General features: G+C 36.1%; 1 protein-coding gene across 1 annotated transcript; it reads right to left on the bottom strand.

Annotated features, from left to right (window-relative positions):
- Window positions 1-1,801: 1,801 nt before the first annotated feature.
- On the bottom strand, window positions 1,802-18,626 carry LOC123323033 (DNA topoisomerase 2). The gene is made up of 14 exons (XM_044911229.1): window positions 18,332-18,626; window positions 16,235-16,493; window positions 15,501-16,109; window positions 15,059-15,441; window positions 14,670-14,974; window positions 14,300-14,607; window positions 10,199-10,766; window positions 6,892-7,316; window positions 6,585-6,780; window positions 6,087-6,430; window positions 5,736-6,001; window positions 5,272-5,433; window positions 3,531-3,666; window positions 1,802-2,808 (listed from the first exon to the last, which is right to left on the bottom strand). Exons 1-14 carry the CDS (start codon window positions 18,344-18,346, stop codon window positions 1,841-1,843), a joined length of 4,944 nt encoding a protein of 1,647 aa, XP_044767164.1. The 5' UTR covers window positions 18,347-18,626; the 3' UTR covers window positions 1,802-1,840.
- Between the last annotated feature and the right edge of the window lie 7 nt (window positions 18,627-18,633).

The raw sequence follows: 18,633 nt of genomic DNA, 5'->3' as shown, positions 1-18,633 counted from the left end.
ATTCTATTTTTTTCACTCGTGTCCTAAAAGTCTCTTCTGTCAGTTGGTGTCGAAATGAGCCATTTCATAAAATCGTGTAAGTTACTAAAAAATAATAAGAACAATTCGGCAATCCTAAGTTTCTATTTTTATTACCACGTAAATATCGAACGAGCCAATATCCTAAACGAAAGAACATGGTCTTATCACGAGATAAGTTTTTTCCCACTGCTTTGCGATAATTCAGCTAACAAACGATCTAGGGTCGTATTAGGATCTATTTCAGTAATCATTTTCAATTTTTTCTTCAACTTTGTCATTTTGAAAGTTTTGTTTAGGTGAAACGCTTCATTTTGACCAGTTCTACCTTCTGTTGAAAAAAAAGCCTCAACTTCAAATACACCCTGTATATATTTCTACACATTGAGCCGATTTTACGAACCCACCCATATTGTGAGCCTTTTTTTTTGACAGAAGGATGAAGTCATCAAAATAAGAGTCATTTCATCAAAAATTGTCAATATAAAATATTTAAGATGTCTGAGCTACAACACCAAAATTTTATTGAATCTCAAGTAGGTACGGTACTGTGTAAGGAGTGACTCCGGCATCGGAAAAACGAAACATCCGATTTTATCTGATTAGTTGCATCAGGTCACTTGAAAAAATTGTTGTATCGCGATTTAGGGCGAGAAAAGTGTAGAAAATTAAGACAGTTTATTGAAAGTGCTTATGTTGACTCTTATTAACCCTATTTTATTTCCATTTTTACGACGATTGTTGGAGGGTTCGAACTAGAAGATTGTTCTGACCACAGTGAAAATATTTGTGAATAATTCAGACGAATTTTATTGGTGAAATTTTAAACTAATATTCTATTTTTTACACTTGCTCCTAAATATTTTTCTGCCAACTGGTTCAGTACCAAGTTCATCGGATTAGATGAATCACGTCACTTTTGAGAGAATCATAATTGTTGTACCGTGCAATTGAGGGAGAAAAAAAATATAGAAAATCAAGGCAGTTTCTTGAAAGTTGCCAATTCAAAATATTCGTTATCTTTCCAATGGAATTCGCCATGATTGATGTATTCTTACCTCCAGTTGCATACAAGGTATACAGGGACATCCACACAGATAAAAAAAAATTGTGAAGGCTTTGTTAGAGTATGAACTAAGTTAATTCAAATTAAAATTTCAACCTTCGTGAAAGTAACTTAAAATCCTGTTTAGAAAAATGGTGTAGGAAGAAGTTGATTTTGTTTATGATTTTTTTCTGAACCTATATATTGATAAATTGAATTGGTTGTTTTTGTAATATCTGACTTTTTATGAGTTTTTTTGGGTTATTTACGTTATCTAAACCTAATCAACCCTTTTAAAATTTTTGTCTGTTTGTCTGGAGTGAACTTCAAATTAGCACAAGAGATTTTCACGAGACTTTGACTGTTGGAAGTGAAGCTTCAGACTACAAAAAAAGTAAGGTATAATAAAGTAGGGTTTAATAAAGTAGGATATAATAAAGTAGGGTATTATAAAGAAGGATATAATAAAGAAGGATATAATAAAGTAGGATATAATAAAGTAGGGTATAATAAAGTAGGATATAATAAAGTGGATATAATAAATTAGGATATAATTAAGAAGGATATAATAAAGTAGGATATAATAAAGTAGGGTGTAATAGAGTAATGTAAAAGAAAAGTAAATTAGATTACAAAAGAGTAGGGTAGAGAAATGAAATTGAAATAGGTTAAGATGAGCAAAGTAAATTCGTCCTGTAAAGCGGGCGGTCACAGATAATGAATAAAACAAGTTATAAATAAATAGAAAACTTATATTAATAAAATTAATTGAGATTCTCAATCATCCTCATCAGAGAACACATATTTTTTTGGAGCTGCCGCTCTTGCTGTTCGACTCGTGGTTTTGGAAGGGGGAACATAATCATCATTATCACTAAAGTCTGTATCGTCTGAATCATTTTTCCTTTTGGTCTTCTTCTTTTTAGAACCAAAGTCGTCTTCTGAATCTGAAGTTTTCTTAGTTGTTTTTTTACCCTTTGCTGGTCCTTTCTTTTTCTTTTTATTGCCTAGAGGTTCGTCTTCTGAATCTGAATCAATTGTTATTTTTTTCGTTGCCTTTTTCTTCTGATTTTTTGGTTTTACTGATTTCTTACCAAGGTCACTCTCAGAACCAGAATCAGCCTTCTTTTTTCCCGAACCTTTTTTCTTCGGATTATCATCAAAACTTAATTCCGAATCGGATTCATGATTATTTTTGGATTTAGTTTTCTTGGGCTCAACATCTATAACAAAATCTAGGTCTACAGCTTCTGTTTTCTTTTTCGAAGCTACTCTTTTCTGAACCTGTTCTACCTTTTTCTTCTTATTTGTAGATTTAGTTTCATTATCACTTTCACTTCCGCTGATAGATTTTCTTTTGGATGCATTTCTTTCCTCCTCAACATCATTGTTTTCTTCCCTACTCTGCCAAGCTGGTTTTTTACCAATCAAACTATCGAACATGTCCTCGGAAGTTTCGTTACGAGGTGGAGGTGCGTCGCTTTCACTATCAGAACTTAAAGTCTTTGTAAGAATCGGGCCATCGTATTCTTTAATGGCCTCGTTTTCATGTAATTCCAAATCTTCATTGTCGTTATCCTCCTCCGAATCAAGGTCGTATTTGATCTTTTTGGCAGAATTCCTTTGACTTCTCGACCGGTCTGATACTATAGGAGGTGTAGTGAATTCTACCTCGCTCCCTGATTCAATTTCAAGGGAAGCGTCAGAGTCGTCGACAATCTTCTTTTTTTTCGGTGAGCCGTTAGCTGAAAAAATCGGTTCTATATCAAAAAAGTTATAATTACAATTTGAAATTTAGCAGCAGGGAATTTAACATGATTTGTAACTGTGAGGTTCTACATCCTAATATATAGAAGAAAGTCGCCATTTTGTTAATTGCACTTTTTATAACTGAAGTTTGGCTATACTGTTATGAAATTTTATTTGTTATGAACAGGGCGAGTCTTTGACTCATAGAAATATTTTAACAGAAGAAACACTTTTTTCCTATACCTTTTTTTCCGATTCCTCCCTGATGGAAAGGTATTAGCCATTTTAAGTTTTCATAATGAGCTGTGCCACCCTTGGAAGAACCAAAATACTTTCAGAATAACTATCTTAATCTGTGACACTACACATCTGTGAATCTTTTAAACAGTGTTGTATTCAGCCAGAGTACCCAATCTTCAAATTTCACAGATACTTTTTAATTTTTGAAAATCAAATTACTCGAAAACTGCACATTATACGAGAAAATATGAAGAATACTTTAATTTTACATAATGTTCAAAGATTCAGTGGATAGCGTCCAACTTAGTTTCAGGAGTTGGGAGGATCTATTTCAAAATTTCTATTTTGGTTTGAGTTGAGTAATTTGTAATTTTGTGTTCGAAATAAAAAAGGCACAACGAAGTTCGTCCGGTCAGCTAGTTATTGATAAAACAACAAACAGGACAAGCTACATAAAACAGTATAAAAAGACACTCACCCTTCTTATTGAAGTTCAACTTGGTTTGTTTGAGGTTACCTTTCTTCAATTTAGTTTCAATGCTTTCGGGGGTGCCAAGCTTCTCCTTCAAATTTTTGTTTGAATTTTGGACTAAAGCATCGAATTCGTCTTCGTCCTTAAAAATTTTAAAAAACAAAAATGTAATTAAATTTTTAGTGTTACTCATCATGGAAACGGCTTAACTTGACAATAATTCATGGAGAAAATTTAAATGTCAAATAACTCATTCAAAATAACTTACCACTTTCTAAAATTTCCGTTGAGCAATAAAAATGGAAAATATTTGAATTAACAAATTGTACATCGTTCAAAATATTTAAATATTTCAAAGAGGATAATAATAATGTGAAAATTAAAGAGTCAGAGATGAATGGGGAATTTCCTAAATTTGGGTCATGACTCATTCATAAATTTTTCTAATTCGCTGCTTAAACTGTCCAACTACATATATGGAGTTTCGAATTTTAAATGGTTTCGTTTCTAGTGCACAAATTGGCAACAGCGCCACTTAGTTCTCTTCACAGACATGAACTTTTGCCGAGAGAAAAAGGATTGACTTCTGAATGAGACGAAATAATTTTGGGCAAGAAGATATAGCAAAAGTGGCGCAATATGAGATCGGAAATACTAACGCGCACAATGACATTTAGCGCGCATTGCAAAAGCTATTATAAAACTAGGTGGTCCCGTGCAATAAATTGAAATCATTTAATTCTTCCCCACTAATACTTTCTGTGACTTATTAATCAGATAAACAACGTTTTCGCAAAAAAAAGTTTAAGGTATTTGAAATTATCTTCTCTCTAACAGCACCCATTATCTATGCTACGCCACTGCTAACGATACTAGTTTAGTCAATTAGCCTCCATCTAACTGATCAACTTTTCGACGAATTGCTGAATTGCACTCCTCTCTATATCTTCTTGAATTTTGGGCACTTACAACTGTCAAAGAATGAGGTACATGTCTTGTTTACCAAAAATCAGCTTAACCAATCTGTTGTCCTCAATTAACCACATAGTCAGTAGTCGATGTTGCCAAATGGTGGAACAGAAACGAAGCACTTTAAATATTGAATCCCCTTATTTAAGAAAACGGATGACACATTTCCGAGCTTTTTTTCAGAGTAGCAAAGGATGGTGAAAACCGTAGCCCCCTATGATTTTTCGTTTTTGAGTTCTTAGCAAAAAATGAGATTTTGACGATTTCGAAGAGTTCTCATAACTTTTTGTCTTTGAAGTTACAGATCTGAAACTTGAACCTTATTCTACAGTCATAAGGCGGACTTTCGTTTCCTTAAATGCAAACTTTTATTGAATTTGTTATTTTTGAATTGGAACAGAATCTTTTGCCAGTAGATTCTACGTATAAAAGTGTCTGAAGACGTTCAAGTTTCAGATCTGTAACTTCAAGGACAAAAAAGTTAGGAGAACTTTTTCGAGATCGTCAAAATCTCATTTGTTGCTAATAACGCAAAAATGAAGAATCGTAGGTAGCTACGATTTTTATCATACTTTGTTTCTCTGAAAAAGAGCTAGGAAATATGTCATCCGTTTTCTTCTAGCTGTTATGGTTCGCGAGATCCCCTCAGTAGACAACGAATTTTGCCCACCCTGTACTCTAAATAAGATTTCTGGAAAAATGGTGAAATTACGTTTTTAAATTGCTAGTTTTGAAGATAACATAAAGTCAAAAGAGGAATATGTTTATGAATACTCACAGCACTAGCGATATTTTCCTTCTTCGTGCCCTTCTTACTCCTGGTCTCCTTGCTCTTGATGGCAGCTTGTATCTTCTTTTTCAGATCATCAGTGATCACTGGTGCGACTCTTCTGCCCATAGGGGACGGCATGGTTTCTTGCAGATTTATCTTCTTCTTGCCCTGAATAATTAATATTGTATTAGACAAATCTATACAGAAGCAGAATGAAAATCAATTATTATTCACCTTTCCTTGAACTACAACACTCTTCCGAATGCATGAAAAAAATGTATTATTTGAGAAAACAGAAATATGGTTTATGAAATAGTAAAAGTATCAACACACACAGAATAATTGAAAACATTTTTAGATGAATTTCAATATGTCTCAAGAAGTTCATTAGAAAAGGATGGAGATGTAGATAAACACATAATATTATCAAAAAACAGCACTTATAATACCAATGAGAAAAATCGACTCACAACTACTTTCTTTGCATCTTTAGCGTTGGTCCCAGCTTCTTCTTTTCTCTCCTTCTCTTCAATTTCGTCTAATTTTTCCAAGAACTGATTCAGGTCATCCGACCAGAGATCGGCATTAGTTTTAGATTTCAAAATATTGAGCTCGTGCACTTTGTTGTCCCTCTGTCGCAACAATTCATTTTTTCTTTCTTCGGTCAACATCCACATGGACATTCCAAGCAAATAGTCGAACTTCTTTACGTCCGTGAGATTTTGGAACGCTTTTTCTGAAAGGAACAAAGAAATAAATAATTGACGACAAAAGAAAGAGTTTGAATGAGAAACAAAAGCTGAAACCATCAATCAACTTACCGGGATCAACTGGTTTTTTATTTTTGCTACTCGTGCTCTCTTCTTCTTCCTCAGGATCATCGTTTTGGCTTTCTTCCCCATCGTCACCGGCGGTGCTCTTTTGTTTCCATTCCTTAACAGGATCTGGTTCGTAACCTCTACTGATCAGCTCCTCTATCAGGACTTTTCGTTTCTTATTTTCGACAGTCAGTTGGCCGTTACATTTTTCCAAAATGAAACGAGCCTGGTTGCTCAATTTAGCAACCTCTGCTCCGAGCATACCTTCCAGGAAATCCTTCCTTTTCTGGTACATTCTCATTCGTAATGTGTAGAATTCTTCCAAGATTGTCATAACTGATTCGTACCTGAAAAATTATGGGGAGGGAAAGTTCAAAACACGAAATTCTCCAAATCCATATTCCATAATATTTTAACTTTGAAAATCTGCCAAAAGGCCCTTTTGCGATCGAGCGGATCTTCTTAAAAGGTGTGCTTATTATAAAAATTTCGATGACTCACTTTTTCAGGCATCCTAAGTCGTCAAACGCACACATCGAACCCATATTAATGATGTTCTGCAATTTGAACACCTTATGCAAGCCTTCTTTCTCCAAATGCTGAAGCTGTTCAGGGGTAACGGTTACAACAAATCTGATGGTTGTGTCAGTATTATATTCTTTATAATCTGAGATTACTGATTTAACTTTTTCCGAGCCTGTAAAAACAATTATATTTTGCTTTCAATAGAAAATCAGACATTTTGGAAATTTGGAAAATCGATTGAATTCATCCACAAATGTGAATTAAAGTATAGTATTCTACCAACCGTGAAGTAAGGTCTCCAACACAGACTCTTTGTAATTCTGTGTCCATGTATGTACAGGCAACTCGGTTATCTCCAACTTATTATTTCCTATAATGGATATTTCGCCATTAACGACGAATCTTTGATCTCCACAATCATCGATGGTTCCCTTGAAATTTTTATACCAGGGTTTGAGGGGTTTCGGTTTTTCTCCCGCTATCATCCTCTTCAGGTTTTCGACGATATCTCTCGGATTGAAATTGGGGATTTTCGTCATCCAACCGGTTCCTATACCGTCTGCCCCATTCACCAACACCATAGGAATAATGGGCATATACCAAACAGGCTCGATTTTTTGATTGTCATCGTATTCATGTTTTAGAATAGCGTCGTCGGCGGGATGAAATAACAACCGCGTTAACGGAGACATTTTCGTGAAAATATACCTGAAATGGTTGAAACATTCTAAAATTGCACTTCAGATTTTCGACATACAAAAACTACAGCCTTGAAAAACATCACTTAGTACAGACTTAACGAGTTGAAACAAGAGGTATTTTTGGCCAGACAAACAGCAGATAATACAGGGTGACAATTCAAATACTTGCCAGGCCAATTATGTCCCGACAAGCATGTTTTTAGAGAAAATGCTGGAACAGGTCAATTTTTATTTGGAGGGGGATATTTTAAGCAGAATTGTAAGACGAAATCTCCTCAAGCCTAGGTGTAGGAGCTATCACCCCTGAATTCTCAATAGGGAATAGGGAGTGAGATTTACCTCAATTGAAAGATCACTTGACCCTCTTCATGAATACTATGGTTTGCAAATTTTTATTGATTCCTTGAAGTAGTTACAGGAGGTGACAATTTGAAAACTTGCCAGGCCAATTACGTCTCGACAAGGATGTTTTGAAAGAAATAGCAGGAACAGGTCGATTTTTAAAGGGAGAAGGACATATTTTGAGCAAAATTGTAAGCCGAAATCTCCTCAAACCTAGGTGTAGGGGCTATTATCCCTAAATTCTTCATAGGGAATAGAGGGTGAGCTAAACATCAATTGGAAGACAATATGTCCCTCTACATAATACTCTTATCTTCCAATTGAAATATAGCTCACCCTCTATTCCCTATTAAGAATATAGGGCTGCAACCCCTACACCTAAGATTGAGGAGATTTTGGCTTCAATTCTGCTAGGAACATGTCCCTCTCCGAATAAAAACTGACCCGTTCCGGCATTTTCTCTGAAAAGATCCTTGTCGAGACATAATTGGCCTGGCAAATTTTCAAATTGTCAGCCCCTTTAACTACTTCAAGGACTCAATAAAAATTTGCAAACCATAATATTCATGAAGAGAGGGTCAAGAGATCTTTAAATTGAGGTATAGCGTATAGCTCACCCCCTATTCCCTATTAAGAATTTAGGGGTGATAGCTCCTACAGTTAGAGTTGAGGAGATTTTGACTGACAATTCTGCTCAAAATATGTCCCCCTACGAATAGAAATTGACCTGTTCCGGCATTTCCTGTGAAATCATCCTTGTCAGGCATTATTGGACTGGCAAATTTTCAAATTGTCACACTGTATAGTAGATAAATACATAGCCGACAGTATGGATCTCCTTGCGAATTCATTCATTATTTTTGGTGATCTGATCTAGCCAGCTTGCACTCCCTCTAAACCAGGATAACGTAAATCTAGGCTCAGCACCATAAAACTATACAGAGTGAGTCTTCGACCCGTACAAATATTTCAACAGTACATTCTTGAGGACGAAAAAAACATTTTTCCGAATCGGCCCGGTTTAAAAGATACAGACTGTTAAAAAACCATCTCATAAACGGTTTTATAGAATGAAATTAAATTCGGAATAGTTTTTCATTAACTTGATGAATCTTTTTCGAACACAAGATATCACCCACATCTTCCAGTTTTCTCATTATGACCATTACGCACCATAAAAATTCCAAAAATTCACAGAACCCAACTCTTGAAACAAATTTGGACGCTTTCTGATGAATATTTGAATGTTTTGTAAAATAAAAGTATTCTTCGTATTTTCCCTAAAATGCTCCGTTTTCGAGTAATTTGATATTCAAAAATGTCTGTGAAATTCGGAAAATTGGGTACTTTGACTGAATGCAACTCTGTTTAAAAGTTCCACATATGTGTAGTGTCACAGATTTAGTTAGTTATTCTAAAGGTTATTTTGTTTTTCCACTGGTGACAGCTCATTATGAAAACTTAAAATGGCCAATTGCAGGAACGTCCATTAATATTTAATGCCCCATTTAAATTTAAAACTGTCATTTTTGAAGGGAATAACGGAGGATTAAAATTTTATTGAAGCATTGAATTTTAACGGACTTTCCTGCAACTGAGCCTAAATCCTTTTATCCGGGCCGAATCGGAAAAGATGGTATAGGAAAAAAGTGTTTTTTTGACCTCAAGAATGTACTGTTAAAATATTTGTAAGAGTTTACTCAATCTCCCCATAGCTCGATAGCTACACAATTACTGAGAAAAGGCTCCAATATAATATACAGGGACTACAGGGTGATCAAACGAAAACTTAACACCACATTTTCATTTTAAAGCCGGAAAATCGAAGTGTTAAGTTTTTGTTGGACCACACTGTATGGACCATCCCCAGATTTTGATTGATTAGGTTCGGTTCCGGAAAGGCAAATAGTGAAAATATAGCATTTCATGGGTGTATTGATATTTCACCAATTCGATGATGCAAATTTGGAAAAATTAGAACTCTCTACATTCACGCAAGAGGATTATGAACGAAGTCTTAAGGGAAAGTAATTCCTCGAGAATCTCCATTCAAAAACGGTATTCACTAGCTCGTAATTCACGCTTTCAATTTCCTACGTGAAGCCTTAATTTTTTTTCAAATTGAAGTTGAAGAACCTCTTGATGTCACCCCGTCTCTTTTTTCCAATTTAGTTGTTTTTTCATGAGAAAAAAATCTTGAACTTTAATGTCAATAAAACTTGTTTTCACAATCATTTTTCGACGGTTTTTCGATATATTTCGATCAAAATAACGACGGGATGACATCGGCGATTCAATTCTTTACATATTGCAAAGATTTTCATATGCCAAAATTACGCTGAAATTCTGGAATAACTGAATTCAATATTCCTAATATTACCTCTCACGTGGTAATTTCTACCTTTCAACTGACTCAGTACGTAATTCAGGCTATTGCTTAAAGATATCACGCATTTTCTTATTAAGCCCCGCTCATTGACAAGTACCAAGAAATAACACGCTATTTTTATGCATTCATTAGCTTCAATAAAATATTCTTTGCAGTACCTGGGACTGGCTGAATCTTTACCGCCAGCCAATCGAGTACCAAACTGACCCCTCGGCTCTAGGAGGTTGATATTATTGCTTCCGACGAAATTCTGCGCCAAGTTGACGATCGTCATACAGAGGGAAACTTCACCGTGATGATAGGCCGACATCTCCGCGACAGAACCGGCGAGCTGGGCAACTTTCACTTCCCTCTTGTCGTTACGTTTTATACACGTGAATACAACCTTCCTCTGGCCGGGCTTCAAACCGTCCACCATGGACGGTATGGATCTGATGTTGTCCGCATTGGAGAATAATACCAATTCTAGGTTGACGAAATCGGTATACGTGATGTATTTCGTATCCTTCTGGTACAGGTATTTTTCTGCGAGACCGAGCTCTTTTCTCCTTCGACTCTCCACCATGAAGTTCGTGAGCCACTCCTTCCTGTGATCAATGTGTTTTTTGCTGAACGCTAACATGATATGGTCGTCATCGGTTTGACCGTCGTATCTGAACCTGATGCGATGACGGGCCATGTTTGTGAAATATTCTTTAGCCTCCTTGGATGTGGAGGTACCCAAACCTGAGGAAAGTGTCAAAACATGAATACTCGCATTTAAAACCGTTTTCCAATCAAAATATCGAAATTATTGATAATTATCAGTAATTAGTAGGTAGTCTGAAGAAGTCTTCGATTTCGCAAACTCACTTACAGTGACCAACTGTGAGCTAATCTACCAAACAGCAGATACAGTCTAACTTTTATTAATCGATAACTAGGCCACTGCAGTAATTTGGACACTGATAGATATAGAAACAATATTTCAAAGGGCTAACAACTTAAGCCTTCCTTCTTCATAAATGCACCATCTGAATGATTCAAGAGTCTATTGGACTATCACTTCGTCTGCGGAGAGGCCGCCATTATACAGATTATAGATTGTTGGGCTTGCTGGTCGGACCCACCAAAGCGGTCTATTGCGGCACGCAAACAAGCTCAGAGAGCTAAACTTCTCCCTCCCGTCCTATCTTACTCAAGATGGGGATAATGTCAGAGGGGGAGTGATTCTTGAGTTCCTCTAGATTCATCTTGAGGGAGCCAAAGACTACAAGTCTGACCCGATCCGACGCCGGGCAGTCACAGAGGATGTACTCAATCGTTTCGTCCTTCTCTAGGCAGAGCCTGCAGAGTGATTCATTGGCGATAATGAATTCATGTAAGAGAACTGCGAGCCTGCAATGTCCCGTGAAGACCGCCATTGTAGATCTCAGATTGGTTCTAGAAAATCCTAGCCATTGGTTGGTATATACACTCTGACAAAAAAGTATCCGGAAATTCTCATTGAAATTGCCCGAGTTGAGTATTTTTAAGTATTTGAAGTTTCTGTATGTTGGTAGGACTGTCCGTAATTTCTATGCCAAACATGAGCGCGGTCTGTCGACTAGTTTGTTTACGGCAGCTGTTGAAACCAGTCGACCTCAGTAGTAGTCTGCGAATTTTACAATGAAAAAAAATATTGAACAAAGAGTTTGTTTCAAATTTTGTGTTTCGAACGAAATTTCGTGTGCTGACTCGTTGCGAATGCTAAAAAAGGCTTATGAGGACTCTGTTTTATCGAAAACCCAAATGTACGAATGGTACAGAGTCTTTAAAAACGGTCGGGAGATCGTCGAAGATTTGCTTCGTTCGGACGACCGACGACCTCTTCAACCAACGATAACGTCGAAAAAATCAAGAAAATTGTGTCAAACGGTCAATAAAAATTTCTATTTAACTGTTTTGAGACGTTTGCGTGAAAATATTCGCCGTAAACGGCCGGATTTGTGGCAAAACAATTCGTGGATTTTGCATGACGATAACACACCATCTCATCGAGCCAAGATTATTAACGATTTTGAGACCAAACACTCGATAAATACCATCGAAGAGCCACCTTATTCGCCTGATCTGGCTACGTGTGACTTTTTTCTTTTCTTCAGACTGAAATTACCGCTCCGGGGAACCAAATTTGACTCCATAGACGCCATAAAAGAAAATTAGCAGAAAGAGCTGAAGACCAGCCCTGACAGCGCCCATAAAAAATGTTTCCATGATTGGAAAAAACGTTGGCACATGTGTATCGCTTCAAATGGAGCATATTCTGAAGGAGATTCAATAAATATTGAAGAAGTTTAATATTTGTGCGTTTTATTTCAAATTTCCGGGTACTTTTTGTCAGAGTAGTAGACTAGGACCTTCTGCCTTATCCAGTTACTGTTTCGTTCCCTGATTAAGGAATCAGAAATTCCTATGGTAGGTACCGGGCAAATGAACGCTGAGGTTGCATCTACTCTGGCAAGATCATCCGATAACTCGTTGCCTGTGAAGCCTGAGTGTCCAGGTACCCAAATAAGTTGCAGTCTGTTGTGACTTCCCAATTTGAAGAGGTTAGATCTGCATTCGATTACCTGTGTTGAATTGCATTGGTCCGCCGCAAGAGATTTGATGGCAGCTTTACTATCTGTCAAGATTTTTGTTGACCTACTCGACCAACCCATGTCAAGCAGATGGTTGGCGCATAGGTTAATGGCGAAAATTTCCGTCCGAAATGCTGTCGCCAACCTACCCAGACAAACACTGAGTTCGGTCAGCGGTCTACGACTGTAGACTCCGGCTCCATACGAAAATGAATTTATCAGGATCATTCACGTTTAGGTGGTGGAGACTGTGAGTTGCTAGTCTTGCTTCTCTCTCTGGACAAGATGCGGTTAGAGTAGAGCGGAATGCCCCTGAAATCATGAGGCATGCCATTCTCTGGAGTCTCCAAAGTGTTTAGGGTTTTTTTTACGTTCAGAGGTAACTATTGGTCTAATCACTGTGACGTAAAGCCAGCGGAACTGCTTCGGCGCTATCTCCCAAGTTTTTCCAAAACTCCTTTGATAGGTCCAGAGGGAGTGTCTGGCTTTGTGGATGATTTTGTCCACATGCGAGTTCCAGGGGAGCTTCTTATCCAGGGTAATACCTAGATATTTGGCTTCTTCTACAAGTGGAATTGACTTGCTGTAGAGAAGAGGAATCCTAGTGAAGGGCACAATCAAGGTTTTACAAGGGTTGACGCCCAACTACTCAGCCTCGCACCAACCTTAAATTACAGTGAGTGTTTCCTGAAGAGCCGATGAGATGGTTACATCGTCATTGTTCGTCAGCAAAACAACTATACCATCCGCATATGCGTGAACGTATACGTCAAGCGAGCTGATGATAGCAATTATATCGTCAACCAGAAGGGACCAGAGTAGCGACGACAGAACGCCACCCTGCGGGCACCCCCTGTCTACTGTCTGTCTGCCTGCTTTAAATGTGAGTGTTTCGCCGCAGAGCATAGTTATAATATTTCTTGAGCTCGTAATTGTGCTGATCCAGTTTGATAAGGTAAGAGGGACACCCCTAACCTTGGCAGCCCTCACTAAGGACTAAGATGATTAGTTATACAGGGTGAGTCTTTAACTCGTACAAATATTTCAACAGTAGATTCTTGAGGTCAAAAGAAACACTTTTTTTCTATATCATTTTTCCCGATTTGACCCCAAGAATCTACTGTTGAAATATTTGTATGAGTCAAAGACTCACCCTGTATATGTTATTTAAGAGAAGATGGAGGAATGCAGTGCCCGTGCAGTTAAAGTCTCCACTTTCCTCAAAAAAAAGGATAACCCTCAATTTATTTACACATATCACCACCTAACATAAACCTACAGGTTCTTTGTCAATATAATTTCTTGCCTAAATTCGCATTTTTTCGACCTGCCATATCTCGCGAAATATGCTATGAAAGCCATAAATAAATGCCGAAAATAATAGTCTGACTCATTTATACATTAGTTAATTTCTTGACAGTCATGAGACATCTTTGAAGGGAACATGTATCTTGAGTTAAATTTACTATATTCAAACTGATTTTTTTTTCCTGAAAAGTAAGATATATGACAAGATTTCAAACAATTTGAGCTCTTCAAAGTTGTACTTGATAATTTTTTTTTGGGCTTTAATCGGGCCCAGAAATATTATAAAGCATTAGAAATCGGCCAATAAAGTTACTGAAATTACTTAAAGGAGAAGACATTTTGAAAAAATACCTTTGTAGTACTTTATATTGTAGGTGTGATGATTTGGGGTATTGTTCCTCCATTCTTCGAATTCTGGCAAGGAGTAAAAACTGTGCTCTTCATTCTTCTTCGTTGCCTTAACAATTGGAGTGATGAATTCCTCTAAAAAGTTCATATGCAACAGATCGGGCCAGTTGTGATGGATGAAATTAATTAATAATCCCTTAATATGGGAACCATCTTGATCTTGATCCGTCATGATCATAACCTTTCCATATCTCAAGGTTTTCATATCTTCTTCGGATGTGTACTTCTTCTTGTATTGGAGACCCAATATCCTGAAAAAAAAAACAATAAATAATAAACTGGCACGATATCAAGTTTTAGAGCAATTACGTACTTGATCAGATTGTTTATTTCTGCGTTTTCTAAAATTTGCTTGTGCGTAGCTTCCCTTACGTTCAGCAATTTACCCCTCAAGGGAAACACCCCATAGTAGTCCCTCCCTATAACTCCCAAGCCCGACACAGCCAAAGATTTGGCTGAGTCTCCTTCAGTCAAGATCAATGTGCACTTCAGGGCATTTTTTGTGCCCGCTTCATTGGCATCTTCCAACTTGGGTATACCTTTTAATTTCGATTGTTTTTTACCTGCGCTTTTTTTTTGTAACTCGTTTTGTGCCTTGAATTTAGCCCAACTGAGTACCTGAAATAAAGAGTGTATTCTGGATTATTTATCACAAAAAATTTATTGAAAAACTTGACAATTACTGTGTTTATTATTATCTACCTGTTCAATTATTCCAGATTTGATAACTGCATTGATGAATTTTTCCGACAGATTACACTTAGATCCAAAATTTTTACTCTGTAGAGTCATGTTTTCTTTTGTTTGTGAATCGAATGTCGGATTGACGATAAGACAGTTTATAAAGAGCCACATGTGATTCTTCACTTGGAAAGGTTTTATAGTCACACCGCCTTTATTTTTCTTCTTCAATACCTCTATCAACTGCTTGGTTATCATATCTGCAACATAGTCTACATGTTTGCCACCTTTCGTTGTGGCTATACTATTTACAAAGGACATCTGTTGGAAACCCTTATCTGATATGGTTAATCCCACCTCCCATCTTTCTCCAGCTTGCTCATAAACAATTTTCAATGGGTTTCCTAAAAAATACATGCAATATTAATTAATTAACATTATAATATAAAGCATTCTCACTAACCTGCGTCATCTTCTTTATCTTTAACAAAGAGGTCAATATAATCTTTGAAATTCTTAACTGGTACTCTGGTTCCGTTCAAGAACACTTTAACCCCCCTTGTTGATGCCGCAACATCAAAAGCTCTTCTCGAGAGTAATCCCACAAGACCCGAGTCTAATTCAGTCATTTTGAATTTTTCTAAATCTGGACAAAATGTTATTTTCGTAAATTCCTCCCCTGAGAAGTCTCTGATCTTGGGGTCCGATGCTTTCGTCATATTACTTCCCCAGGTCTGTTTAAACTGTTTTTTAAATTCTTTACTGGCTGTTTCTACTGTGAATTTTGTACTGAATATATTACACAATTTTGCACCGTAACCGTTTCTACCACCGGTTACTTTTTCCTCCTCGTCATTATAATTCGAGGATGTCAAGAGATGTCCGAATATCATCGTGGGTACAAACATATTTTCATCTTTGTGCATCACTACCGGTATTCCGTGTCCATTGTTGTAAACAGATATGGTATTTGTGGCAGCATTGATTTCAATTTTTATGCAATCCATTTTTGGATCTCTCTGCTTATTATCAGCAGCATTGACCAATATTTCATCAAAAATTTTATAAAGACCTGAAGAAAAAAAATTATTTCAACCCTATGGTAAAATTTGACAATATGTGTTTTTCATTCTTGAATTCAATACTTCCATTGCACTCACTTGCAATTGCAGAAAATTGAAAAAAATATTCACATACCAGGAACATATTCGATCTGTTTCTGCTCCATTTTTTTAGTTTCATCGTTATAAATCCACATCATGTCAGTGGTTTTTTCCACAGATCCTATATATGTGTCTGGACGCAACAGAATATGCTCCAGTTGGGATTTTTTCTGATACATTTTCTCAATAGTTTGAGCCTTTTTCGGTTTTGGTGCCGGCTGAGCACTGCCTTCAGCCTTGTCACCATCACCTCCATTCTGTTGAGACTGAGGATTCATTTTAGCAAACATACTCTGAAAAAAAAAAGTATTACCAAAGATACCATTTGGATACCAAACACAGATGGAGGTGAAAAATTATACTGTTTGACATAATGTTAAAATATTTTTTTGTGTTTGCGTTTAATGAAACAAAAGAAAAAAGCTACAATGTATTGTCCATAGGAAAAATTGTCTTTTTGTGAACAAGATATTATGATAGTTCAAACACAAAATATACACAAAATAATTAAAATTTTATGTCTCAGTCCTATCAGAACTCATCAATGTAATTTAGGAATCTGTTGCTTTTAGGGATATCATACAGGAGTCAAAAAAGATTTGAAATGAATCGTTCTTTTCAACACATATTTTTAAATTTAGAAATTTGGTTTGATATCTGTGCAGCACTTCCAATAAAAAAATAATATGTTATATAGGTACCAATAAAAAACTGACATTGAATATCTGGGGTGATGGAATTTCATAAATTAGATTATTTATAAGTTTGAGTCGTTAAGGTGGGTTTATACGGATTTTAAAGGTGAGTTTATGCAGAGCTACTAAGAACTAATACCTGTTATATTCTGGTATACATTTGTGAGTTTATTAATAGCCTCGATGATATCTTAATTTGAATAAAGGACACTTTGGTCCTTTATTGAATCCAGTAATCTACAATTTGCATCCCCACTTATTAAGAGGATGTGCACTGTTATATTATGTATATTACAATACCTAAGAAAGGGACCAATCTAATTGGCATGTGCATGTGTTGGCCATCTACCCTTGAGATTGGTGCCTTTCTTTGATAATAGTTCTCAGTAACTCTACATAAACTCACCATTACATTGATTCTTTTCTTAGGAGTCCTGCATAAACTTGTCATTAGACTGGTTCCTTTCTTAGCCTGCATGAACCTAGACATTTGTTATGTTGGCATACACCAACCATCGAGCCAGTTATTTATATGATTCAATTATTTGACAATCAATATGATTACTCTCCTTTCCTTAACCCTCTAATACCCAAGTCCGCCTTGAGACTGGTTGCATATAAGTGGATACAAAATTATTCTGCCCATGTCCGCCTTCAGTATAGGTTCATTTTGTGAGAACAGGTGTTAATGTAAATCAGTTAACTATTTGCGAAAAAAAGATGTAGATTACATAAGCTAATTTGAAACTATACGGAAATAATTATAAAAAAGGAAAAAAAACTTGGGCATTAGAGGGTTAAGTTTAACAAATTTTTAGTCCAAGTTGTAGCACACGCAATTTATAAATAAAATAAGCAAATGCAATATTTTCAACAGGTAATATACAATTTTAATGTGTAATTGAAGTGTTGTGAACATTGTAACTTGAAGACATTAAAAATCATTTTACTAGACATCTGTTTCAAACACACTGGGTCTATCAATTTATCCAGCTACTGCAATATATTCATTTTTATTTTTTTTATTTAAAACTACACCGTAACGAAATCGGGGCTCCTGCATGGCCGCATATTTTCAATGAATAGTTTTAAAGTTAGCTTGATTATAAGCATTTCCGAAAATCAAAATTAACTATGGATAATTGAAAGAATCGAAGTGAAACAAGAAAATGTGGAATTAATTTGTAAATAACTATATCTGCTCAAAAAGAAATTTAATTCCGGTCCTACAAATAATTAACTCAGAAATACTTAAATTAGCAGTGTACAAGACATTGCAGTCATCTTGTCTAACATCTGTCTATTAAACAAAGCTAGGGAATTCATTAAATTTTAATTAAATTCGAATGCAAAACTACACGAGAAGGGGCTAAACCGCTAAACTAACCCTGGAAAAGGAGCTTGAAGAAATGCCCGGGATTCTAAGCTAAACTCACCTTTATATCGGACATATTTTCTCAACCAAATCCAACTTTCGAACGAAATTCAATAAAATTCAAAATTTCTGCTGTCTAAATCCATTAAAGCTTACATTAAAAAACGAGCCATAAAGTTTAAAAAGACGATCACAATTTTCCAATTTGCAAAGCGTTTTCAATAGAATGGTGCTCTCAGCTCAGTTTTGGCATCAAAATTTGACATAACGAAAACAAAGCGCATTTGTCAAATGTCAATATTTGAATTTTTCAAATGTGATTGGTTGGTTTGAATTCCTACGATGATAACTTGTTGGATAAAC

Source organism: Coccinella septempunctata, chromosome 1 (assembly GCF_907165205.1).
Source record: "Coccinella septempunctata chromosome 1, icCocSept1.1, whole genome shotgun sequence".
Classification (NCBI taxonomy): Eukaryota; Metazoa; Arthropoda; class Insecta; order Coleoptera; family Coccinellidae; genus Coccinella; species Coccinella septempunctata.
Note: the sequence above shows the minus strand (reverse complement) of the source record. Positions and strands in the feature narration are given on the sequence as shown.

What these genes read in the sequence shown, in the direction of transcription:
- LOC123323033 (XM_044911229.1), bottom strand. An exon ending in GACTTAGGATGCCTGAAAAA is followed by an intron (nt 6,431 to 6,584) that starts GTGAGTCATCGA and finishes ATAATTTTTCAG; the next exon opens with GTACGAATCAGTTATGACAA. An exon ending in GTTGAACTTCAATAAGAAGG is followed by an intron (nt 2,809 to 3,530) that starts GTGAGTGTCTTT and finishes CGATTTTTTCAG; the next exon opens with CTAACGGCTCACCGAAAAAA.